Source organism: Wyeomyia smithii, chromosome 3, assembly GCF_029784165.1.
Source record: "Wyeomyia smithii strain HCP4-BCI-WySm-NY-G18 chromosome 3, ASM2978416v1, whole genome shotgun sequence".
NCBI lineage: Eukaryota > Metazoa > Arthropoda > Insecta > Diptera > Culicidae > Wyeomyia > Wyeomyia smithii.
Window position 1 is genome coordinate 92,430,402 of NC_073696.1, and position 27,546 is coordinate 92,457,947.

Genomic DNA, 27,546 nt, shown 5'->3' on the forward strand with positions numbered 1-27,546 from the left:
ACCTTTGACTTTTAAAATTTCAACTGATAAGTCGCCGTTCTCAGTGGTTTTATGATTCAATGCTCTCTGCTAGCTTTTTTCATCTCGTCTAAGCTTGGCAGATCCATAGCTTGTTTATTATCTCATATTTCTCTCCTGTTCCCGTCGACGACTATCCTGCTTCCCTCAAAACCACTTCGAAGTATCGTTTCCAAAGCCTGGCCACTCGCGTTTTAACGGTAGTCAGATTCCTTTCCGATTTCTGATTCCATTATTCGCTTTAGAGAAGCTCCTCGTTTGAAGCAATTCTTCGCCTCCGCAAGGACGCAGTGTACACTTTTTCCACGGTGGTGAAGTATTGTTTTGGCAACACTTGATTCTTTGCCTCCATAAGGCATCCTCACGTACTCTGCCGAAAATGGTCCTAAGCACACGTCGTTCCAAAACGGTTAGTGCTTGCAAGTCCTCCTTGAGCATTGTCCATGTCTCGTGCTCGTAGAGGACTACAAGCGTCTTGCACTTGATGCACTTGGTACGGGGTTGAAGTTTACCAGACATCAAGGTCTTGTGGAGTCTGGGCGGATTTCTCTGCTGCTGATGTTGTCTGACGTTACCAACGATCTAAGGCACACAAATTCGTCCACCCGCTCGAACTCATCTACGTCGATTACTAAGCTACTGCCTATGCGAGCTCAATTGCGTTCGGTTCCTTCTAGCAGATATTTTTTGGTTTTCGTAATGTTTACCTCTAATCCAACTGCTTAACGTTTCAGCTTGGTGCACTGTTAAGTAACCGATTGATCAACGAAGCACATGACCTGGTCATGCCCCGCATGTAAGAGGCCGCACGTTTCATAACATGTTGGACAGCAAGGATGCAAAACCGTCGCCTTGTCGAAGTCCCTTGCGTGTTTCAAACGAGCTTTATAACGCACCCAAAATCGTATGTTTCGTAAAGAAACCATTTTTGTTCTTAATTTTTAATAATAATAAATCTTCACGATCGATAGTATCGCAGGCGGCCTTAAAATCGATAAATGAGATAAGTGTAGGGACTGGATATTCGCGACATTTTTGGATTAACGTGAAGATTTGGTCCGTTGACGATCGCTAATCCACAAAACCGTCTTTACAACTTCCTTATTGTTAGCGGCGAGAGAAAGCGAAACATAATCTGAGGGAGCACCGCGTAACCTACGCGGTGCTCCCTCAGATTATGTTTCGCTTTCTCTCGCCGCTAACAATAAGGAAGTTGTAAAGTTGTAAAGCATTGAGAATCGTGATTGTTCGGTAGTTCTCATATACAAACTTGTCGCTTTTCTTGAATATTGGGCATATTACTCTCTCCTTCCACTCCTCCAATAGCTATCCGGTATCCCAAATTAGTTGTTTTACAGCTCCCTGATGGCCCTCTGCTACTACGCCTTTCAGGTGTTCATCATGGTGGTGGTTCTACTTGTCGATCCCCTTACGTTCATCTGTCGAATTCCATCATCCTTACTTACTTATTTTACTTTTATGGTGACAAATCGATGTGATCCTATGCCGAATCCATAATTCCACAAAGTTCTATAGAGCACACCGTACGGATCTATAGGCTATAGAACTACGGTAGGCTACGCAATCTGTAATAAGCCCTATTCGCTGTCGCAATCCGTCTATTCACCTCGCGGTTCAATTCGTTGTCAAATGTCACGAGAGTACCAAGATAAACAAATTTGTCGACCACTTCGAAAGAATCCCCATTTATCTTCACCGCAGTCCCAACACCTGCTGAACTACCTCGCTCTTTCTTTTGAGAACCGTAAAGGCCTTCTCAACAGCTCTACACAGCAAGAAAACTTTATGTCGAATCTCATATGAAGAATTGCCTCCAGCGCTTATGGTGGAAATTTTCACAACATTCCACGCAAAATTAAATGATATTGCACATAACTCATAAACAAAATCATTGTTTACGTCAGGAGTAATTGAAATTTGTATGATATTGCACAAAATTTTCAAACAAAATCATGGTTTACGTCAGAAGCGACTGAAATTTGAATGAGACAATATTTTACGTGATGTGCAATATTCAAATTACACTAAAGTCGCTTTTTACGCGGGGGATACGTGTCGCGTAAAAAAACGCGTAAATTCCGGAATTCGCGTAAAAAACCGCGTAAATTCCAGAATCCGCGTAAAAAGCGACCTTAGTGTATATACAGGGTGTTAGATAGCTCACTTATAATCCTTAAAGGGGTAATAGAGGACCCTATTTGATGAAAAAAATCCTTCTACGCATATGGTAAAAATTCAACTACTGCAGAGTTATTCACTTTTTCAGTTTTCGGTTATTTTTGCCTTTAACAAGGTCTATCACAAAAGATGTGATAGCTAGCTCATTTCGGTTGATTTCGTTGGAAAGCTGAGAAAATTTCGTAATCAGTGGTGTCTTAAAAACGTCCAACTAGAGAAAATAAGAAGCACTTAGAAAGGAACAAACTTGAAATCAAATGTTTTTTGAGAACTAAACTGCAATTTTCTCTCTGAAATGTGTGATAAACATGGATTTTCTTGTTAAATAAATTAAACATGGAAATCCACTCTACAAGTTGTTCTTAGACATAAAGCATCTAGCTCTATTAGTTTAGCTGTTATTTCACTTCTAAAGCAATAAGGGAGAGAGTTGGCAGCACGGTTGATTGATGGTACGTGCTCTGAAACCTCTCCGTTAAATTATTGAATTTTAAGTGATTTATGCAGGCAAGTTTGCTGAAAAGTAATAATGAAGTATCAGTGAAAATGCGAGTGTTTCTAGCGTTGGAATGACCAATTTATCCACGCTCAAAAATTGCCAAATTGCCAAGCCAGGAAAGTTGTGCAAGTGTTAGTGCTAACTCGGTGTATCGCACTAGCTAGCGGTGTGTTATGCACGTACAAAAGATTGCGTGGTGATGTGAGCGAAGAGGATGGCAGTTGGATAGCGTTGTGCTATGGTGTCGCTTGGTGCTGCTCGGTGTGCGTACCATCACTACCAAAGCGCCATCCAGATGAGTATAAGTTTTGTGTCTCATATTTTTTTTAAGAATGCATAGGCACTCGGTTTTGTGTGGTAGCTGATAGCGGGTTTTGGTTTGCCCTTTTGGCAAGAGTATGAATGTGTGAATGATCTGTTTGGCGTACGAAGTTTTTTTCTAGGCATGTAGAACATTTTTTATTGCCAAGCTACCAAGCTGGGTTGCCGGGTGCGATAAGTCTCCTTTTTTCGTTTTCAATTATGCGCTGCGCGTTTGTTTCTAGTAATCGACAGGTGCGTTTTTTGATAATGTGTTGAGATTTTGTTTCAATTCGTGTTTTAGGCGCAGGACGCAACACAAAATAACACTTTTGACATTTTGTAGAATTGTATTGAATAACACCATTTACATTAAATTGCTATTTGTGTATTTGTGATATATGTTTTGAACTGTTTTACCGCGCATGGCGGGTCGGTCCCGTTAGTATTTTGAGCAAACCGAGAAAAATTTAATTTAATGTATAATTTCATACCATTGCTCATTACGATATGGGACAATATGTTTGGATGCTTTCCCGAAGTTTTTCAGAACAAATTTTTTGAATTCATTAACTGTTATGAAACTATACATATTTAACCACCACTTCCGTCTAATATTTTAGTTTTTATGGGGGTTCAAATGGGTCAGACTCGCTATGCGCAGCAGTATTATGCTTCTAATCTTTTTATGACTTCTTTAGCTTTTAAATAAATTTTATTGCCTCCAAGCGAGTTTTCAAGAATTGAGTTTTGTTTTTCCCACAGAATAGCTGGGATGTTTTTCAATTATTAAACACGCTGGCTTTGACGGAATCGGAAGCATTACAATTTAGAAATTTATCGTTCGTGTTATGACCAGACGGTTACGAACATTTTGCTTAGTTTTATGTACTTGTTTAATGATTTTTCGAGCTTTTGAATAAATGTTGAAACAATTTTATTTTTATATTTAATCACGTTGAAATCTTGTCGGTCGGTATAGTAACTAACTCCTGATTGCGATTGTTTTGGCATTTTATACACCAACTTAGAACTCTGTCTTGTTCGATATGCATGTTTGCATTTTTGTAAATTTTCGAGCTATGAATGCATGGAACTTTGCCAGTTTTTATACTCACTAGGTATCTTAGCTTAATTATTCGAGAAGAAAGAAAAAATCAGCGTGAAACTCCGTGTCCCTGCGCGTCTGCGTCGGTGAGAGGGATTAGAGATGTTGTTCATAATGCTCCGGTGTAAACAAGTCTTCAGCGCGGTATTTTCAGTGTGTAGTGACTTCTGAGGTGTATCAAATCATTTATTCGAAGACTGCCCACCCGTTGGTTCTATTCCAGTACGTTGCGATTTAGAGTAGGTTTCGTTCAGTAAATATAGCAATAATATATACGCGAGGTATACCCCTACTGAAGTGCGCCTGTTTTCTTGCAGGTATTTGAGTTTGGTAATATACATTTATTTAAATACCTTGATGCTTCGTATAGTTAATGATTTTCGCGCCCGTCATTCGCATAGAATCGCGGGGTTGATAAAGATACACACCGTTGGTATTCGTAATACGCGAGCCTCGCGCGAATCATCATTCGATTCCATCACTTGCCACGGAAACATAACCACACAGACCATTCTCTCCGTCGCAGAGTAGAGATGCGGGATAAGCTCAGTCTTGGTATGACCGTTCAACCAAAGATTACCTCCCCGTTGCTTTTATATAAGCGTGTCGCAAATCGAGTTCGGTTGATAAATATCGTGATTGATCTAATAGCTACGTAATGTATACCTATTGTATCATTCGCTTTCTTGATAGTATACGGGATTGGACATAAACAAATGTTTAAAAATTTGGATTGCTCCTAAATATTCCCGATGTTTGACATTAAAGATATTTCTTTCGCCTTCGTAATAAACTAACTTCGCACGCAGCATTGTCTCTTGGTCTAAACCGGTACCAAATATAAATAAGCTAAGTGTGCCCCTCTAGTCAGCCGGCTGAATATAGAATAAACCGAAATAGCTAAATAGGGACAGGTAGGTGTTACATGTATGATCGCATCACTTATCAAAGTGAATCCTGATCCAAAGAGCCCTTCTCTACTAACAAAAACCTCTTTCCTGTGACCTTTGTGGAGATGCAGAGGTAAACACGGTCTCCGAATAGCAAGGGTCACACTAACATCCCTTCCCTCTTCCCACCTGATTGCAGAGACGTGGCCGGCGTCGTTATTAATCCTTCAAAGCATTGAATCACTAAAACTTGTACAATGAGAATGGTCGGTCACTCCCAACCCCATTCAGTTGATTCACTGTGCAATTTTACTGATTCGGATCAATCACGGAGTGCAACCATTGATATGTGCAGTCAGTCAAGCTAAGCTAAGCTATTTCACTTCTTAAGCAATAAGTTGCGCCTTCATTCAGTGTTGTAAGGATCACAAATTTCTGCTTCACTGTGTTTACTTAGACGCGTCGTTGCAAGAAGGCGCAACTTATTGCTTTTAAAGTGAAATAGCAGCTAAACTAAAAGAGTTGGGTGCTTGTTGTCAAAGAACAACTTATAAAGTAGACTTCAACGTTTAATTTGGTTAAGAACAAAACCCATGTTTATAACACATTTCAGAGAGCAAAATTGCATTTCAGTTCTCAAAAAACATCCGATTTTATATTTGTTCATTTCTGAGTGCTTATATAGTATATGGTATCATTAAAATTTGTGACACCACTATGGAAATTTCTATCATAAATGATTCTTTTTACGCGATTTGACATGAATTTTGGATCTTTTTGCCTTTCTCCTAGAAAAGTATAGCAATCACTGGAAAAACTAAAGGTATCAAAGTGTTCCAGAGGGCCGAATGTCGTATATAACTAGACTCAGTTCGACGAGCTGAGCATTTTCTGTATGTATGTATGTATGTATGTGTGTATGTGTGTGCGTGTCTGTGTATGTGCAACTTTTTTTCTCACTCACTTTTCTTAGAGATGGCTGGACCGATTTCCGTGAAATTAATTGCAAATGAAAGGTCTAGTCGCCCCATAGGTTGCTATTGAATTTCATTGTAATCTGATTTTTGGTTTAGAGGTTATGTATCAAAATGTAAAAATCACGAAACATCAATATCTCAGAAACTACACAACCGATTTTAACAAAACTGATGTCAAATGGACGAGCTATCTCCAGAACTCTTAACTTATAAATTTCATAAAGATTAAGCATATGATTCAAAAGTTATGTAAAGAAATGTTTTCCACAGGCTGTTGAAACTCACTCACTTTTCTCAGAGATGGCCGGACCGATTTTACAAAATTAGTCTCGAATGAAAGGCCTGGTTGTCCCATAGGTTGCTATTGAATTTCATTGTAATCGGTTAGTAACTTTGTTCGGTATTTATAAAAATGTCAAATCACGTTATTAAAGCAAAGCATATACAAAAGACTGCTTAAATTCACTAACTTTTCTCAGAAATGGTTAGACCGATTTTCATGAAATTAGTTGAAAAAGAAAGCTCTAGTGGCCTCATAACACCCTATTGAACTTTATTGTAATCGGATTTTTAGTTTAGGCACCGTGTATCAAAATGTGAAAATCACGAAATTTCATTATCTTAAAAACTAAACAACCAATACAAACAAAACTGGTGCAAATGAACGGGCTGTCTAGAAAATCCTTAACTAATGATTAAACATGTGGTTCAAAATTATGTATAAAAGATATGTATAAAAGAAGGAAATCACGTTTTGAAAAGAAATATATTCCAAAGAGTGCTTAAGCTCACTCAATTTTTTTCAGGATGGTTGGACCGATTTCTCTAAATTAATCTCAAACAAAAGATATAGTTGCGCAATAAAACCCTATTTAATTACACTGTTATCGAACTTTAACTTTGTCCGTTATGTATCAAATTGTAAATGTCACAAAACTTAATTACCACTGTTTGTTTAAACCATACTGCCGCGCATAGCATGTCAGTCACACCTGCATTTTCAGCAAGCCGAGAAAAACGCGTTTTTATATGATTTTATAACATTACTTCTTACGAGATGGGACAATATGTTTGGATGTTTTCCAGCAGTTTTCCAGAACAAAGTTGTCGAGCTAATCCATTGTTACGAAACTATGCATTGTTAGCTATCATTTACGCGTAACAACTTAATTTTACTGAAAATGCAAATGGTACTGACTTGCTATGCGCGGCAGTATAGCAACGATCAAAATAGCCTCAACATTTTTCAAATTTGATGTTGTACTATAACCAGATTAGGCAGAATTTGGTCTTTTTAGGATGTATTCCGGCAACCGGTGAAGTAGTCAGGAAGACTGCGGGTTCAAGTTCCAGCTGGATGCGGTATACTTTTCCAAATCTGTATCATATTTTCAGTTCGCTTATTTTTCGCTTCCTCGGCTGCACACACTGTCTGCCATTAATGAACTTGAATGTTAACGGGTAAAAGCCGTTGTTAAAGATAGAAACTAGTTCGAAAATATTTAGCCCTTCCGTTGTTGTGTTGAACTCGCAAGCATGACTCAGACTGGCTTTGGTCTCGATCATACAGGTCTATAAGAGTTATCAGCGTCAGCTGACTCTCCTGTGTGTGATGAGACATTCCTTTCAGTCGCATAAACAACGCCTGCGCAGCAGTGTGTGTAGTTAGAGGTGAGCAATAGAATAAGTCGGCAGTGGATTTTTCGCGTGATGTATTTGAAACATATTTGTTTCATGGTATTTGCATGTGTAAGTGTTAATGTATGCTTATATGTGTGTGAATGCTAGGATTTTAATGTTCGTTATAGTTGTGCTGTTGGCTACCAGAAATTCGTTATTTAAATTGGAAAATAAATCCAGCAGAAATTTTCAAGGTGTATTTTTTTTTTAAATTTGAGTGTTGTGTTAACTTTTTATTTAAAAAAAATCACAGGAGGGTTGTGTGCAAGGCCACGACCGCAATGATGAAGTAGAATACTTTTACAAGAAAGAAAACCTGGCTGCTTGCGTGTCAGTCATTTTTTTAATTTGTTGTTCAATTCAATATCGGATAAGATACCGATCACATCTTGGCGTTATCACTGACAGTGTGAATAAAGTATTTCTTGTGATAAAATAAACAGTGAACAGCTGATTTAACACTCAAAACTAGACCGCTCATGTGTTGTCAAAATGAGTCAACTTTTCATTGAATGCATTTACTAGACTGCATTTCACTAAAGTGCCTCACTGCTTCAGCTGCTATCGATGCTAACCCGCTGCAACTGCTACGCTATCCGTAGCCATGCCAATGTTTTGGCCGCTATACGCTGCTATTGGTATCCGCTGTCCCTGCATCAGCTGGCCCAGCTGCTATCGATGCTGAGATCCGCTGCAACTAGTGCACTATCCATTGCTACGCCACAGCTGTGGCCGCTATCCGTCTGGTATCCACTGCACTGCTACTGCTGTTGCTAAGGGAAGACTGCTGTTGTCGCTGTCTAGAACTATTATGAGCGGCTTTGACTGAAACAGGCTCTTATATGGGGATGAAAAACCTATCGATAGTAGTAGGAAATCATCGATAACTATCGATAGACATTTCAGTCGATAATTCCCATCCTTACTCTTATGCAGACAAATATCAAATTTAAAATGGAAAGGTCTATAATTCTGTCGACCGTGCTTGAGAAGCAATCATATTAACGACTAATCAGATCAGTCAAATTTCGCGCTTCAACAAGGATTGACCATTCTCAATAATATAGTTGCTTGTCCTGATTTGGACTTGATAATTTTTGAATTTTGATTATGCGTAAAATTAATTTTTATGCTGATAATGAAAGCTTTTCGGATGTTGTGCTCATGACTGAAGGAAAAGTTAATTCAGTTCGTTCTGAGACACGGAGATGAAACCAAATATATATCTGTTCCGAATTTCTTGAAAGTGTAAATTGATTTAAGAGAAAATAATAAGGACAATTTGTTGTTTAATTCAATGTCTGATAAGATGCCGTTCACATCTTGCGTTATCATGGCAGTGCGAATAAAGTATTCCTTGGGGGAAATAAACACTGAAAAGTTTTCCAGAACGTTCTTTTCATTGGATGCATTTGCTAGTGTGCCTGCTATCGCTCAGAGACAGCATTTCACTAAAATGCCACACTGCATCAGCTGGCCCTGCTTATATAGATGCTGAGAACAACGTCAACCGCTGCGCTATCCCCGTTGCCACAGTAGTAGACGCTTCCGTTGCCATTGGTATCCGCTGCCCTGCATCACCTGGTCCTGCTATCGATACTGAGACGCGCTCCGCTATCCGTTGCCATACCACAGCTGTGGCCGTTATCCGCTGCACTGCAACTGCTGCTGTATCCACTGCTGCTGCTAAAGGAGGACTGCTCCTGTTGCAGTCTAGAATTATAATGAGCGGCTTCGAGTGAAACAGGCTCTTATATAGGCCAAATTGCACATTTCAAATGGCAAGGTCTATGATTCTGTCGACCAATTAGAGGCCGAATTTTTCGTTTTGACAAGGCTTGACTATTTTCAATAGTACAATAGTTTGAATAATAAAATTACAATTATCTGCATTTGCGAACAATCTTAGAAGATTTTCCAATCTATTGCTGCAAGAACAAAGGAAATCCACCGGATACTAACCGATATATTAGCATTTGAAATTGGACAAATTTTTCACTTTTTTCGGTTTTAGATTTTCATTTTATATCCCTATGTAGCCGAACTTCCTGAGAGAAGTATTCTCTTCAAAAAATAATAAGTTCGAATGAGAAAGGCTGGATCTCACCGCTAGGTGGATTAGTTTGGCTTTTTCAAACTATGTACACCGCGATGCGCACTGCTGAGATAAATTTGAAAGCATTCGAGGAGCAAACATGAGTGACAAGCGGTTAGATTTTTTCAGTTTCGAGATGCAAAGCAAAACAATGCAGTCTATTTTCATACCTAGATGTTCACCTCATTTAGTATATACTTAAAAAACACACACCAATTGCAGTGAGCTCTGTTGTGTAGTTATTGTGCGTAATGTCTTTTCGTGAGAGAAACACACCACACCAGTTTATTAACTCTCTGGTGAGATATTTCAGATTTCACCGCAGTGTTTTTGCAAGCTCCTCAGATACAAAGGATACGCTGCTTTCTCCAAACAAGTGCGCCGTTTTGCCCATTAGTGTGATGGCAATTCACAAATTTTGTAATCTGTACACTACAGAATCTGTACAGAGAAAAACCGTACGTTTCGGGACAAATCTGTACTGTTTCAAATAATGGTTTCAAGGTTTTGCACGATCTTAATGACGACTTCGTGGTGTTTAAGTCGCTCTAGATCATACCAGGGCAGGCGACGGTAGTGCAACCATTAGCAATTAGTACAACCGAACACAAAATATGGACTGAATTCAACTTAAGAGAATTTAGATCTTTCTTGAAAGATTACTATTATGTGCTTCAAAAAAAAAACAATGTTTCAAACCACGAATATTTTTTTCATAGCCTGTTTTTTCTATTTTCTTTTTCATCTTGCGGTTGGCATAATTCATCACTCTACTCAAAGTTCAACCCATAATCATTTACCCCCGCGTGTGATGGGAAAAGTGATCACAGGAATTTTGCAGCTAGGATTTCGAACGTTTCGTACTCTAACAAACATTTTTCGAATACTCGCTTTACAGAAAGTTTTCTGTATTGAAATATTCGTTGCACAAGCTATTTGCGAATACATTATTGTTATTCTAATCGCCTTTCAATTTTATGCAAAGTTTTCCAGCTTCAAATACTAAACTCACAGAGATAAGATGATAAGTTTAACAGACAAACAAATTGTTTTTTTTTAAGAGCTTCATCCTCCGATTCATTATTACTTTCTTGAAATTTACACATAGCAAGCACAAAAACAACAATTGTGAAAATTATTGCATCATCAACAAACTATATAAGACAAAGGTTTCCAAAAGGATGTGAACCTACTCAAAAGTTTGATTAAAAACTTTATGAGAAGATTGGCATAATTTGTATCATTAACATTTAAAAACACTAGTTGATCAAATTTACTTGATTTCCATCCGCAGGTTTAGGAAAGCAGATGATTTTATTCGAATTTAAAACGATGATTTATTCCGAGTGAACAATCCAAACTTTTACTTTTAAAATCTGAATACTACTTACTCTTGCATCCATGACTAGAAAACCCGTAGTAGCCCTGCTGGCAGCGGTCGCAGTTTGTGCCCTCGACGCCGGCTTTGCAGAAGCACTGTCCCGTGTACATATCGCACTCCTGGTGGTCACTTCCATTGGGATCGCAGCTGCACTGAATACAACCGGCACCGGAATCCACATTCCAGAATCCCGTCTTGCACCGATTACACTGGCGGCCCTCCACGTACGGCTTACAAACACACTGCCCACTGTGCTGGTTGCAGATCCGCTTGACCGAACCTTGGATGTGACAGTTGCAACCTGCGCGGGAGAGAACAAAACAGAGAATGAGTTAGTCAAAATGATAGCAACACGATAGTGAAACACATTAATCAAATGTTGAATCATCAAGCACAAACGCAGTAGAGCGTACCGCAGACAGAATATTTTGATCGCTGATTATTACTCACAACCCGGCGAGAACAGTCACTTCGCCGCACGATAAGAATGCCCAAAAGCACTATATTACTCGTGAAAAGCACAATTTTGCGTTATCTCGACAGCTAACAACCCCACGAGAGAACTCCAGGTGAGCTACTGGGGCAAACTCAGTGAAGGTACCTTGTCTAGCTGCAGATAACAGCGTCTGTTGACATTTGGAGCCGGCGCGAAAGAAGCTGCTTAAATAAAGCAGCCGCAGTCATCTTACCCATCAGTAGCAACGGACGGATATCTAGGACAGGAAGGTGCCACATCACTTTGTCAAGGCATAAAAATGATACGTTACGTAGAATGGTTCAAGGAATCTCGGAAGAATTTGGCTCAGAACACCACTTTGACGACAGGTAAGAACAATGCTAAAAATTGGAGAAGGTGAATTGTGGTGCTAATTTTTGTGATCTGCAGGGATGCTGACTCTGGTGGCCACCGGACTGATGATCGGTGCCACCATATTCAATGTCGATTCGCAGCACCAACCGTGGGATACTGAGATGCACTCGTTTTGGGCCCATCTCATTACAATCACCTTCTACTGGGGGGCAGTTCACGGAACGCTCGCCGGTGGATTTCTCGTCGAACGATACGAAAAGAAATGGATTTCGGTAAGTTGAATGTTTTTCTGTGTTGTGTAACGAAGAACTTACAGTTTCTGTATTTATGACAGCCGATCTATCTTTCGTTGGCCATCGTGGGTAACATCCTGGTAATCGCCATCCCCGACCACTGGGCAAGTGTTTCATTTGGTCGTGCCCTGCTTGGCATAGCGCACGGAATTGTTTATGTAGTGGTGATTATTCACGGTGGCGAAGTGTCCGTTAAAGAACGCCGCGGTTTCAATATTTCAGCCGTGAACTTGTGCGTGATGATCGGTATTTTGACGTACGGATTGTTTGGCCCAATGGGTACCTACGGATACGGAATGCACCCGTTAAGACTCGTTGGAATATTAGGACTTATTCTCTGCGTCATGGCAAGTGCTTGTGTGTTTACTCTCACGCAAGAATCGCCGCTATTTTTGATCCGAAAGGAGCGAGATGCTGATGCGATAAAAATGATGAAAATTTACCGAGGTGAAAGAACGGAAACGTTGGAGATACGTGAGGAATACGCTGCGTTTAAGTCGATGCTGCAGGACGAGGAAGGATTCACTAAATCACTCATAAAAGATAAAAACTACCGTCCTTTTCTGCTACTGGGATTTTGCAAAGAGGCGGCCGCGTATTCATTCAATATGGCGCTGAATGTAGTTAGACTACACATTCTGAACGAGCTGATAGATGACTTTAGAGTTTCTGCCGCATTGATTATGGCGATTCGACTGGTGATGGGAGTTGCTGGCATGTTTTACATCGACAAATTCGGCCGTAAAGCTCCAATAGTTTGCTCTACGCTGGGCAGCGGTGCAATACTCACGATAATGGGACTGTTGTACTTAGTATCAGACCACGTTCCGCTGGGTGTTGCAGTAGCGGCGATGCTTGCCTACGAAGTTATGGCATCCTCCGGACTCACCTTCGCTACAGACGTGTACAGTTCAGAATCAGTCTACCCCAAGAAAAAGGCCATGACGGTTGCACTCGGTATTCAGATGAAGGAAAGCAGCTCGCATATTATGATGCTTTCGGTAGCGTCTTCGTGGGATTTGAGTACCGATCTCTACCGTGGAATCATCATGATGCTGTGCGGCGTTCCCTTGTTGGTGTTTTCGGCAGTATTCTACCGATGGCTACCGGAAACAGCGAACCTATCACTTCAGCAATCTCAACGAAAGTTTTTGAAGCGCCGAAAGGAATGGGATAGCATCAGTTTGAACGAAGAAATTTAAAATAAAATAAGCTTCCAATTGGAGCGAGTGTGTAAACAAAAAAGAAAATATCTCAAAAATATGCAAATATAAACCAGCGATTGTATCAATCCACGCCACAGGGTTTGAGCAATTTGTCCGAAAGTAATTTATGGGCGCCTAATTATAAGGTTGTACCTTGGGCCCCGACGAGGGACAATCTGTTCAGCAATGCCGTCAAATTTGCGAATCTATAGGGGAAAAGTCGCCAGCAGATCAGTCTGCGCCGATAAAAGTGTGCTGCCCCGTGCGTCCGTCGCTCGTTCAGGATCTGTTCGGCTAACCAGAAGTTCGTGTCACTCATAAATCTTGAACGCAATTTCCTCACGGGGTTCGCTTGTGCGGCTCTAGTAGAGGAAAGTGGAGATGGCAGAGCAGCCGATTATAAATTTCACTCGAGTGTGCTTTTCGTTGATGTTATTTCTTGGCATAAATCTCTTTCTCCAGTATGTTTTCTGAAAGTTTTATCGTTGTTGCAAATTTCTTCGATATGATTGATCGTCTGCATTAAATATATCAAATATTTGAATAACATCGATGATTTAATTGAAGATTCAAACCATCCAATGGCAGTCAATTGAATTTAAAAAAAAACAACAAATTTGCAGCAAAAAAAAATGTACATCCATGTACATGTATTTCAATCTAGATTTGCGTAATTTTTGAAAGTTTGATACCACAGTAAAGTGGCCAGGGCAAGGGAAGATAGCTTTTGGTTAAAACCTCTCCCAGAGCCTTCGAACTTAATTTTTTCAATAGAGGGTTCTGCCTCACTGTTTATTATAAATTAGAAAAAATGAAAATTATTAGAGTGCCAATAGAATGTCTGGGAGAAATTTACCATAGAATTCCGTTTAGCAGTAGATTTCAAAAGCTTTGTCTTGTCGAAAAAAGTCCCCGTGTGAAATTTGACTACGGACTGTGGAGCCTCAAAGCGATTGAGTTTTTAATTTTATGACCTATGAAAAAATCCACAGAAAGTGATGAAATCGATTTTTCTTTTAACCAAATTTATTAGCAAAATATGAAACTTCGAGATCTAGTGTTGCCGCAGAAAAAAAAAATTCTCAAAAACTTTTTGATTTGATTTAAAAAAATCTAAAACCCAGATCTCGACGATTTAATTTTTGGTATGGAAAACCATATTTTCGATGCTTTTTTCATCAGTCCAAAAGTAAGGCTGTCTTCGGTTTGCGGTACGACTTCCAGAAATCCTATTGCAAAGGCTAAATTGATCTTTTAGAAGTCCCAGACTTTTAATACATAAGATTGATTTTATTCAACAAATTCTATTTAAACCATAGCTACTGAAATCCCGGAGAGAAACAATTTTTTCAGCTTATTCTTCTTGTTTTTCTGAAGCTTTATAATCCTTGACTTTGAAACCTTCATCGCCATTTTTGTTGCCTAATCATTTCGCAGCCCTGCGATCGTCGTTGTTTTTTCAACGGAAAACAAGTTGCCTAGTAAGGGAATCGCTCCTATATTCATCACCACACCTATAATCATCCCATCGCTCTTATTTGTTCTAATTTGCCTATTTATTTAAAGCTACTTTTACTTGAAAAAATAGCACAATTTGACGGTAAATAAGACATATAAATGCGATGACTTTTTATACTACGCAACACAAGATTTTATCGAAGCACATGGCCGGAGCCGTTATTGGTCTATGAAAATTTGGGTCATTGAATGATGCACAGTGAGAAGGAATTATCATCCCCAGTCGTTCTTTCAGTTGATTCATTGTGCATCTTGAGTGGCATCACCCATCACGCAGTAGCAACCATTGATAAGTACAGTCAGAACTATGCTAAGCTAAGTTATGCAACTAACGATTGTATCGAATGTCTGTCTGTCTGTGGGAATGGAATTTTGTAACCTTACCTGGTTCCGGAATTTTAAATAGGTACTTTTTTCGAGAAGACAAATCTCTCGAGAAATACCGCTAAACGAAATTCGAAACGTTCCCATTGGCATGAACATTATTTCGAATGTTGTTCTCGAATTGATCATTGCAAGGTAAGTGATATTGCTTATGATTATAAACACTGAATAATTTACGTAGTTTTCTTTTTATTCTCTCCAATTCTCTATTTCCAATTCCAAATCGCTTTTATTTCTAATTTAGATTTTGGATTTTGTTTTTTTGTAAGATTTGGACCACTGCGACCATTATTTTGATCTTCTGTGGTATCTCTTTTGGATTTTGGTTACTCTCTCTCTCTTTCTATCTATCTCTGTATCTCTCTCTATCCCTATCCCTATTCCTATCCCTATCCCTATCCCTATCCCTATCCCTATCCCTATCCCTATCCCTATCCCTATCCCTATCCCTATCCCTATCCCTATCCCTATCCCTATTCCTATCCCTATCCCTATCCCTATCCCTATCCCTATCCCTATCCCTATCCCTATCCCTATCCCTATCCCTATCCCTATCCCTATCCCTATCCCTATCCCGATCTCTATCTCCTATCTCTATCTCTATCTCTATCTCTATCTCTATCTCTATCCCTATCTCTATCTCTATCTCTATCTCTATCTCTATCTCTATCTCTATCTCTATCTCTATCTCTATCTCTATCTCTATCTCTATCTCTATCTCTATCTCTATCTCTATCTCTATCTCTATCTCTATCTCTATCTCTATCTCTATCTCTATCTCTATCTCTATCTCTATCTCTATCTCTATCTCTATCTCTATCTCTATCTCTATCTCTATCTCTATCTCTATCTCTATCTCTATCTCTATCTCTATCTCTATCTCTATCTCTATCTCTATCTCTATCTCTATCTCTATCTCTATCTCTATCTCTATCTCTATCTCTATCTCTATCTCTATCTCTATCTCTATCTCTATCTCTATCTCTATCTCTATCTCTATCTCTATCTCTATCTCTATCTCTATCTCTATCTCTATCTCTATCTCTATCTCTATCTCTATCTCTATCCCTATCTCTATCTCTATCTCTACCTCTATCTCTACCTCTATTTCTCTCTGTTTTTCTTTCTGTCTGCCCCTATCTCTCTCTCTCTTTCTTTCTCTCTATCTCCTTCTCTCTCTCTTTTTCTTTCTTTCTTTCTCTCTCCTTCTCCCTCTCTTTTACTCTCTCTTTCACTCTCTCCTTCTCTCTCTCTCTTTCACTCTCTCCTTCTCTCTCTCTTTCACTCTCTCCTTCTCTCTCTCATTCTCTCTCTTCCTTTCTCTTGCTGTCTTTCTCTATCTCTCTTTATCTCTTTCTCCCTCTCTTTCTCCCTCTCTTTCTCTCTCTATTTCTCTCTCTCTTTCTCTCTCTCTCTCTTTCTCTCTCTCTTTCTCTCTCTCTCTCTCTTCCTCTCTCTCTCGTTCTCTCTCTCTCTCTCTTTTTCCCTCTCTTCTTCTCTTTTTCTCTTTATGTATCTATTTCTCTCTCCTTCTTTTTCTTTCTCTTCTCCTCTTTTTCTCTTAGTATCTTCGTCTTTATTTTTCTCTCTCTTTTTCATTCTTTCTCTCTATTTCTCTCTCTCGCTCTCCACTCTTTCTTTATCTCTTTTTCTTTATCTCCTTTTCTCTCTCTTTCTCTCTTACTCGTGCCCTCTTTCTCCTTCCTCTCTATCTCTCTTTCTCTCTCTCTCTTTCTCTTTTTCTCTCTTCCTCTTTTTCTCTCTCACACTCTCTCTCTCTTTCTCTCCTTCTCTCTCACTAGAAAGAGAGAAAGAGTCTCTCTCCTTCTATCTCTCACTCTCTATCTTTCTCTTCCTTGCTTTTTTTCTCTCTCCCTCTCGTTTTTTCTCTCTTTCTCTCTATCCCTCTCTTTTGGTTCATATCTCTCTTTCTCTTGTCTTCCTTACTATCTCTTTCTATCTCCCTTTTTTTCTCTATATCACTTTTTCTCCCTTTCTTTCTCTTTCTCTCTCCTTTCTTTCTCGTTCTCTCTCTCTCTTTTTCTCTATCTCTTTCTTTCTCTCTCTCTCTCTCTCTCTATCTTTCTATCTCTCTCTATCTATCTCTCTCTATTTCTTTATTGTCACTCATACGACTGAAGTGGAAACATTTTTTGATAAAATTCAAAATGATGACATTAACAGCGGACAAGTATGTTGAAAATAAATTCGACGTGATTCGACTTTTAAGAAAAAATAGCAGCAATTCAAAAGCAAACAACTGCTTAGGTTTCCGAAAATTGATAAAATGGAGCGTTTCCATACCAAATATCCTGAAAATACGGTAAAATTCATTCGACCATTTTATATTTGAATGAAACATTACACGTATTTGACCTGGCAAGCTAAGTATTCTTCGCGGGAGTAAAAAGTTTCCAGGCCAAGAGTATTTTTTATAGAATGGCTTGAGCATTAAGCATTTCATTGTAACTCGGTATGTTCAGTTGTACAGAAAAATTGTCTGAGAATTGCAGAGAAACTGTAATGTTTTACGAAAAAATAGCTGCAGAAGTTGTTCATACGACACGACCGCAAGGTGAACTTACCCAGCAAACCAGAAGTCGTATAAGGATGTTAATTTTAAGTCGCTCAAATGTGCATTTCAGGTTTGAAATTACATTAAATGCAAAATTAAATGTTGTTTATATCGTATAAAACTTAAATCCTATAGAACGCAATATCAGGTTATATATGAAGCCATTTAACGTGTCATACAAAATTGTAATATGCGTCAATCCTCTGAGTCGTATAGAGTGCAATTTAAAGTTTCGAATGAGGCCATTTAAGAGAGGCTGTGAACTTATAAAAAATCGTAACCAATTTTTTCTTACAATGTACGTATATGGCCTCCAGAACTTACAATATTTTTTGCTATGTCAATATACTGTTTGCAATATGTTTAAGAATACAGACAATCAATTCAATGGTGTGAAGCGGTACCTTTCAGTGACAATTATTTTTTTACTCTGGAAATGCGGAAATGTAGTACATATTGTACTATTATCTGTCAAAATTTGGTGATGGTAAAATGAAAAACAAGAAAGTTATGAACGTTTGAGTTTTTTAACATTTTCACTCTAAACTTTTTTTTTTAAGTTTTCACAATGTCAAAAATTTATCACTAGGAGCGTGATACCAATCCAGTGCGCTGTTTTTGTACCATAATCGATCATTTTCATACTGGCCGTGTTGAAAATGAATATGCGTCGCTCACCGGCGAACCCTGTTATCAGATGATTTTGTAAAACACAATGAAAAGTAATATTTTTAAAGCTCTCAAAGCATAGTATAAGCAAAGACAAACAGACATGCCTCTTCGAAGAAAAATCCTGCAAAATATTCGTCCTTATTCGAAACGTTAAACTCGTGCGCCACCATGTGAGCTTATTGCCTACTAACTTATTTTCGTAGAACGATTTTTGTCTTTGCTAATGGGTGTGCACCCTTGCTCAATCCTCTAGCGCCCAATGCCACCTTTTGGCATTGGTTCAACCTCTAAAAAGCTTCAATAAATACTCAAAAAGTGTTTATATTGATTCATACCGATTTTACCGAAGCCCGTCTGGAAATTAACTTGGGCACTAGAGGGTTTAATTAACACCAGCGGTATTACTGACGGTATTTGTCCTTGATAATGAATGTGCATGCTTGCTTATAGCGACACTAGCGGCATTATTGCTCACTAACCAAAATTTTAAAATAATCGTTATTTTTCTGGTCGATGAAATCGTCATCGAGTGGTACGTCTGTTTGTCTGTGGTATAAGTAATCATCATAACACGCTGATGAAATGACACATTCTCAATTTTATATTGTTTTCAGATGTTACTTCCAGTAATGTTTGTGCTGTATTTCGTAATATTACTGTCGGGTAAATAGAATCTTATTTTAACTCTTTTATGTTATAGCTGGAAACATAAATATACAACAACATTCGCATAAAGAAATAATTGAAACTAATTTGAGTCTGATCAGTTCAGATGTTACATTGTTCTTTGAAACCAAACAATGATGACTGTGAAATATTCTTTACATATTTCGCTGACTACAACTTTTCAGTCGAGTCATGAGAGTCCAATAAAGCGTATAAAATCTTTACCTCGATTAGGCAAGACACAAGTTCTTAATCAACCTCATTGGAAAGCTTGCAAAAACTATTGGTTTCTAAACGTTCAAAAATTCGTCCGTAGATTGATAAATGCGATTTAGTTGTTCAGCTATTTAGTTGTTCAAGTTACTGTAGTATGTGGGAAAGAAATGAGTCATTTTACCAGTTTTATTTTGATAATCAGTTTCACATGGATTGCATAACGTTCCTATGACATAGGAACTGTTTTTCCAAACTAGAACACAATGCTTTTGTATGAATGAAAAACGCTAGAACCGCGTTGAAACCGCTTCACCGCTTATCGCAGTCCGCTAATTGACCATCGCGTCATAAATCACCACTCGCTCGGGCGCAGCCAACCCAAAACACGTACTTTAGGAGTAGCCAACTTCCTCAATTGCATATAGCAAGATTTGCAACGGTCCGCGCAGGCAAAACAAACTGACAGATCGACACAAATAGCATAAGCGGCGAAGTGGTGATTGTTGCCATAATCTACAACCGTACGACAACAATCTATACGTCATCGTCGGCAATATGTGTAAGCCGTCAGTCACTTTTGCACTGTCTCCCGAGTCTCGACCGAATCTCAGCCCACAGAGCCAGGCTTTCAGTCAGGCAGGCAGTAGCGTGTTGTTGTGGTTCCGCACACGCGATCCTGTCAGCTCCATGCTACGGAGCAGAAACGCCGTGAAGTTCAATATGTCAGATGATAAAGTGCCTACGGGATGCCGCTGCTTCCTGTGTGTACGCTTGTTTGGTTTTATTCGAACAGAGTGCTCCGGAAGGAGCAAGGTGTTAGTGTGTCTTAAAAGATCAACGTGGTTGAACGTGAAATGGCACACGGTTCTGTGCCTGCCATAGAGAAGCCTACTCGACCGTACGACAATACGTGACAGATTGTTAACGGGAGCTGTTTCTTAGAAGCTAGATGACGACCGGTTATTTCCAAGGCATCATCTGTTCTGAATGGATCAAATCGACCGGCTTAAACAATGTATATTTTTTGTATTTAATGATATTGAATATTGCGTCACTCAAACAGATTGCAAATTCTTCCTACATGAGAAAAGCTGAAATCATTCAACCATTCAACCGAGACTGATAACCAAAGCCAAACTGTGCCAATGAATGTTGGATTCTGATAGGGATTCTTCATTCATCAACTCATCATTCATGAATTCTACTCTCGTTCGCAATTCCTCATTTATTTCGAAAGAAAAAAAAACAAACAAACAAACAAACAAGTTAAATCTGGTACTGATCGATTATTCCAGCTGCAGGAGGCTATCCGTCAGCAGTGAGTGGATCAGAAAGTTCAAGTGAATAATAACTCACTTGCTACAACACACGGCACAGCAGATCGGACTGCCCTCACTATAGACATCGATTATGATTAACTTTGCGTTAGCCGAATGCCTACCCCCATTGGCCCTGCCTGATTAATGGTTCAGATTCCGTTGGGGTGGGCCAACGCAGAGGCCAACCAAAAGTTTACTTCGTTGTTCTTTACTTTATGGACTCATTCAGCAGCACATTAAATCAAATTGCAATAAATATTTACCGAAAGCGATTTTAACTGTGGCTTTAATCGTTTCATGCTGTGCAATCGGTGAGGGGGTTCGGTGGGGTAAAACGAATCAGCAGGGATATTAGTCATGGAATGATTAATTGATTATTACTAGGACAAAAAAAAACTTTGTTTCTAGGAATGATTGTTGTTGCAAGTAGGATTTCAACAGTTCGCTCGAATGTATGTTCGATTTATACATAAAGTAAACAAACTTGATAGACTCGCTCTATGAACCAAATATAATATTACTATATATTTGAATATTGCAGCATTCTATTGACAGTTTATGACGACTTCTCTTTCTTTGTTGTGTGATCCGTTCTTGATGAAATTCTGAAGGCATTTTTGAACATAATAAGGAAACTGTTCTCGTAATCTCAAAGCTTTACAAGACGCTGGTTCTTTAGTAATCACATGTACCGGTCATAAATGGAGATAGACCTTGGATCTGAGTATGAACGTAGTCACGCTAGCAAGGACTTTGCGCCTGCTGCTACGGACCGCTGAGCTGTTTGCCATCATGCGGGATAATGCCGCTACAGCCATGGAAGCTTTTTCGCAGGTATAATCAACATGGCCCCTGAACGTGAGCTTGCCATCGATCATAACCCCCAGAAGCTTCAAGGAACGTTTTGAGACGGTAATGCATGCACCAGCACAAGTGGTGGGCACCATTCCGCTAATTCGCTAATTAGCGACGCTAAAATTTAGTTAGCGATTTAGCGATTTCGCTAATTTTTGAGCTGGTTAGCGAAACTGTTAGTGTCGCTAAAATTTTGGCCTTCGAAACGCTAATCGCTAATTCGCTAAATTTTGTAGAGAAGCGACAATAGAAATATTTAGAAAAACTGTGAATTGCTGATGGCGTACGTAAATTGCTTCGAAAGATGAACATACTTTACTGCGAAAGTTACTTTTGTCAGTTTTTTACCCTAGAATGGAGTTTCAGTTATCGTACAAGCCACAGGAGCATTTTGAAGAACAAACACAAGGTCTAGATTGAATTTTCGGCACACCAAGAACTTTGGTTAATTGCAATGCGCTTGAAATTATGACAAATTTGGTTCTACTTTTTCGATTCAGATAATAATTTAATTTTTATGAAAACTTTTTTAAGAGTATCTATTTTCAATGCAAGCTATATAACTTTTGTTATTCTTGTAAGTAATTGTTTTCGTTTGTTTAACCAAAACAGATCAAAGTGGTCCAAATCTTACAAATCACGAGCAATAAATATAGCGATATGACTATTTACATATTAAAAAGTTAGCGATTAGCGATTAGCGAAAGTTCCGCTAATGTTGGTTTAGCGTTTAGCGTTTAGCGATTATCGAGCTATATTTTCCGGTTAGCGACTTAGCGATTAGCGTCGCTAAATTTTCGGTTAGCGGTGCCCACCACTGACCAGCACTGATCGATGCCTACTGCACCGATTTCTTATTATTCACAATGATGACCTCGGTCTTATGGTGCGCTAGCTCCATAAAAGTGCTTTAAAAAAACTTGAAATGTTGCATTTGGAAGTTAAGTGTATATACAATGGTTCCTAAAATGAGTTTTCACCGGCTGCTCTCCAGTTTTCAAAATGGCGTCCAAGCAAGAGAAACAGCATGTCAAAATTTTGCTCGCGCAGCATGAGAATCCGACTTACTCGCCCGCTAAGTTGGCAAAATTACTGGGTGTGGCCAAATCGACCGTAACATATATTTCAAAAGTGTTCGAGGAGCGTCTGTCGACCGCCAGGAAGCCTGTAAGCGGCGGCAATCGTAATTCGGACGTGGCAGCGACGATAAAGTAGGTGGAAGTGAAATATAAGCGGAATCCTAACCTCTCCATCAGATACATCACTGGCAAGCTCATTGTCCCCCATACTAATGTGCTGCGGGCCAAGAAACGAGCCGGGTTATCGACGTTTAAGACGTGGAAGGTGGTGAACCCAAATTTTGAACAAAACACCTCGGCAAAGCGGTGGTCTGGAAAACTGTAATCGGCTTACAAAGTTCGACTGTAGGTGATGAAACTTATGAGAAGGTTGATTTCAAGCAGCTTCCGGGACAGGAATTTTATACCCTACCAGGAAAAGGGAAGGTGGCCTGAATTTCCAAAAGCATCAAACTATAGAAGTTCCCGAAAAAATACCTCGTCTGGCAGGTCATATACACGTGTGGTCTAAAAAGAGGCATTTCCATCACTACGAAACCTACAAACAAGATATCTACGTCCAGGAGTGCATGGAAAACCAGCTTCTACCATGCCTAGAGCAACATAACAGACCTGTGCTGTTTTGGTCGGATTTAGCAACCTGCCACTATGGGAAAAAGGCGATCGAGTGGTATGATGCGAAAAACGTGGTTGTGGTACCCAAAAACCACAACCCTCCTAATAGCCCAGAACTCCGCCATATCGAACAGTATTGAGACTTGGTCAAACGGAATATCAAAAACACTAATAAATCCATCGAAAATGAACAGCAGAATAAATCTAGCAGGCGTTCGGCGACGAATAAGGTCGATAAGACTACTGTACAAAATTTATTGGAAGGGTTTAAGTGGAAGGTACGACAGTTTGGATTTGGCAAACCAAAATAATAAACGAACATTTTTTCCTTTAAATATATGAGTTGAACTACGAAAAGAAAAATAAGAAGATTTTTATATCATTAATTTTGACTGAGAGAAACGATTTATTGTCGACCAAGTTTTGCGCGATCCAGCCTTAACGCGTATGATTAACGCGGTCTTTAACTCCACCTCTCTAATTGGATTGCAATCTCAGCCGTTCTGAGAGTTCGGAGAGAATTGCATTCACCGTAGACCTACCTTTTCGAAAACCGAACTGGTTGCTTGATAGGGGGACTGAACACGAGGCATATGGACGCTAGGCATATGGATGTTAGGCATAGTATGCTAGGCATACAGACGCGAGGCATAATGGATGTGAGGCATAATGGATACAAGGCATACTGCCAAAAGGCATAGCGGGCGCGAGGCCGAATAGACGCGAGGCCGAATGGACGCGAGGCCGAATGGACGCGAGGCCGAATGGACGCGAGGCCGAATGAACGCGAGGCCGAATGGACGCGAGGCCGAATGGACGCGAGGCCGAATGGACGCAAGGCCGAATGGACGCAAGGCCGAATGGACACAAGGCCGAATGGACGCAAGGCCGAATGGACGCAAGGCCGAATGGACGCAAGGCCGAATGGACGCAAGGCCGAATGGACGCAAGGCCGAATGGACGCGAGGCCGAATGCGATTTTGTACGATCGCATGAAATCCAATTATTTAGTTCAGGTGTTAATATATTCCTAAAGAGTTTAAGTTGGGTATAATACTTTTCTTGAAATCATGCGGCGAAGACGCATAGTCGAGGGCAAGGAAACGAGGCGGCACTAAGCCGCCGTGGTTTTCGCAGTCCGAGCCGGCCGCCGACCCACCGTCGGAAGCGGCGACCTCTCGCTCCCAAACGACTGATCTACTGGTTTGCTAGGTCTACTCAAACAGAGTTTTCTTCCCTTAGTTAAGTCCGAACGAGCGGTAGCGAGTAAGGACAGCATTCGCTCGAACAGGGAGTCGGCCGAAGGCCGCGAGTGTATTGCTTTTCAAATGACACTTTGAAGCGAAATACATGTTATTGAAAGAGGGCTGTGATGATGATGACGATAATAACATATTCCGCATCACTTCCCCTTGGCCATGTGTCCATTCGGCCTCGCGTCCAATCTGCCTCGCGTCCTTTCGGCCTCGCGTCCATTCGGCCTCGCGTCCATTCGGCCACGCGTCCATTCGGCCTCGCGTCCATTCGGCCTGGCGTCCATTCGGCCTCGCGTCCATATGCCTCGTGTCCGTATGCCTGCCGTCCATTATGCCTAGCGTACTATGCCTCGCGTCTGTATGCTTAACGGGGTGTCATCGCTTGATAGACCGTTCTCACTTCCTGTGTATTTCACCAGTCTATCGAGGATTACCCTCTCAAGCACCTTGCCCGCTGTGTCTAGCAGACAGATTGGTCTGTATACCGATGGGTCACCTTGTGGTTTCCCGACCTTCGGCGAATTACTTGAGACTTTGGTCATCAACCTCATTTCAGCAACTTCCATACCTACCCTACAAGGTGCTGATCGGGATATGAGTAACCTTATAGGACACCGAGTTACCAACTCCCGGTGGAAGCTTTGGTCATAGCTGACTGGAAAGGTAGGTCGTACGTGGTTGTGTCTATCTTTTCAGTTAGGGAAAACGTTTCAATGGATTTCGTAGAGTGATTATGATAATAATTCATCTTATGCCAGTTTCCCTGCGAGTTTTAGCCAAACTGTGACCTGGGAAAGTACAAATAATGATACCTCTTTACATTTTTTGGAAATAACTCGGTCTTGTAGAAGCTATCTTTTTGTGTATCCTACGAAGTTGTGTATTTGGATAATGTACGTATGATAGTATGATAGTGGTCGAGCAGACCGTCATTCCGTGAATCCTATTGCGGACACTTCATTTAAGTAATACAACTACCAGCCTAATCAATGTATATGTACAGACTGATGATAAACCCAATAACGAAAAGAGAGTGCTTATGTCACGACATCATGATCGTCATCGGAGATGCAAGACTTCTTCCTTGCCGAGAAAGCCTTCACTCTACTACGAACGAAAATGACCTGAGACTTTCACTGCAGCCAGAGGCATAGCTATCCAAAATACTTTTTTGCGCGGTGAATTGTTCGGAGGCACACCTGGGGCAACCAAATAGGAAGGCCTGCTTTCAGATCGTATTAAAATCCAGAAGAAGAATAAGATACATCCATCGATTATCAACTGCAAGAGTAGCGGCAGATTACTCGCAGACAGTTATCAAATGAATCGATGAGTGAGTTGAAGGAGACCTGAGTAAACAGTGGAGATGTCTCATACTGCGAAATGTATTGGGTACCATTTTGATAACGGCCGAAAGTCTGGCCAGTTGAAGAATTGTCCTCGGATTTTTTGGAAGGTCACATATGTCCGCTCCGTTAGGTAGGCCAACTGTAGCAGTTAGCGAGGCATACCGCATACAAAGTTCTTTCCTACGTCCAGTTTCACAGACTGAGACCATTGCCGGAAATCCTCGATAAATTTCAAGTATTTAACTTACAAACTCATCATCTTTTAATGCATTTTAGTACAGCGGGCGATTTAGTTAAGAGAAATGAGTGGATGGATTATGCTCGAACATGGTTTCCCAATAAAACTGATACCGATACATGCTACTCCAACTGCCAACCGGGGCTTTCTACAAATTGGGTAAGGCCACGCAGCCTGCACACTCGTACAAAACCTACTCTTTAAGACACTGATTCTCCAGGTGGCCCTCTATAGATTGAGCTAGAAAAAATGCGACAATTTTGCGTATAACATTTTATTGTATATAGGTAAAAATTGATGAAAGTTTGGGTGAAACTAGTTCATAGTATAATGTTTACAAGTGAAAATGTACGTCACAATCTTTCAAGCGGTTATTGAGATGGCTTTCAAGCAAAGAGTGCTTCGTCAAAAAATTATGGCCTCGGTCAGGGCAGTCCTACAGGTTGATCGCGAAACAGTTGAGAAGCGACCATTCGACCGTGTCTACTGTGGTAAAAATGTTCGAGGAGACCCAGCGGCGAACTGTCAGCGGAAGAAAAGCGAAGACGACCGACTACGTGAAAATAAGAAAGGTTCAGTTGAGAATCAAGGGCTGGTTCTTTAACATCAGCATCATCAACGTGCACAGCCCTCACCTTGGAAGTACCGAAGACGACAAGGATAAATTCTACGCGCAGTTTGAGCGTGAGTACGACCTCTGCCCAAAACATGATATCAAGACCGTCATCGAGAATTCCAACGCTAAGGTCAGACAAGAGGAGGAGGATTACAAACCGGTGATTGGAAGGTTCAGTGCACACCAGCTGACCAAGGGAATGGGCCTAAGACTTATCGACTTTGCCGCCTTCAAGAACATGGCCGTGCGTAGGACTTGCTTCCAGTACAATCTCCTACACAAGTAAACCTGGGCACCAAATCAGACAGAAACACAGATCGACCACGTTCTGATTGATTGTCGGCACTTCTTAGACATCATCGACGTCAGATCCAATAGAAGGGCTAACGTCGACTCGGACCACTGGGTTGGTTAAGATGAGCCCAAAACTCTTCGTTGTTAAAAACACTCGATACGACGCTTGCCCTGGTCAGATCTCGCGCGACTGAAGCGCTGCCGAAGGTGGACCACTTGGAGGAAGCTCCTCTCGAGGACTATTAAAACACCATCAAGATAGCCATCAACAGTCTAGCGGAGAACATGTGAGACGAACCCAACGAAACGAGTGGTTCGACGACGAATGCAAGAGGTAATGCATGAGAAGAATGCTGCGCAGGCGGATAAGATGCGTAGAAGAAGATGCAGCAACCCAAATCTTCTGGGAGAAAAAACGTCGCCTGGAGAAGGAGGAGT

At 40.3% G+C, this 27,546-nt stretch overlaps 2 protein-coding genes across 4 annotated transcripts in view; one reads left to right on the plus strand and one right to left on the minus strand.

The window, feature by feature from the left end:
* Nucleotides 1–27,546, minus strand: part of LOC129726952 (laminin subunit alpha-1) — a 399,452-nt gene that overhangs the window by 21,602 nt on the left and 350,304 nt on the right. For all 3 annotated transcript variants that reach the window (XR_008728436.1, XM_055684266.1, XM_055684268.1), the window contains one exon: nucleotides 11,158–11,448. Coding sequence is in view for 2 of the 3 variants with exons in the window: in XM_055684266.1 (XP_055540241.1) it covers nucleotides 11,158–11,448 (291 nt within the window). In the remaining variant the exon portion in view is untranslated. The remainder of the gene's footprint in view (nucleotides 1–11,157; nucleotides 11,449–27,546) is intronic.
* On the plus strand, nucleotides 10,948–13,526 carry LOC129726953 (uncharacterized). The gene is made up of 3 exons (XM_055684269.1): nucleotides 10,948–11,972; nucleotides 12,034–12,230; nucleotides 12,293–13,526. The coding sequence occupies exons 1-3, from the start codon at nucleotides 11,903–11,905 to the stop codon at nucleotides 13,451–13,453; spliced, it is 1,428 nt and encodes a 475-aa protein (XP_055540244.1). The 5' UTR covers nucleotides 10,948–11,902; the 3' UTR covers nucleotides 13,454–13,526.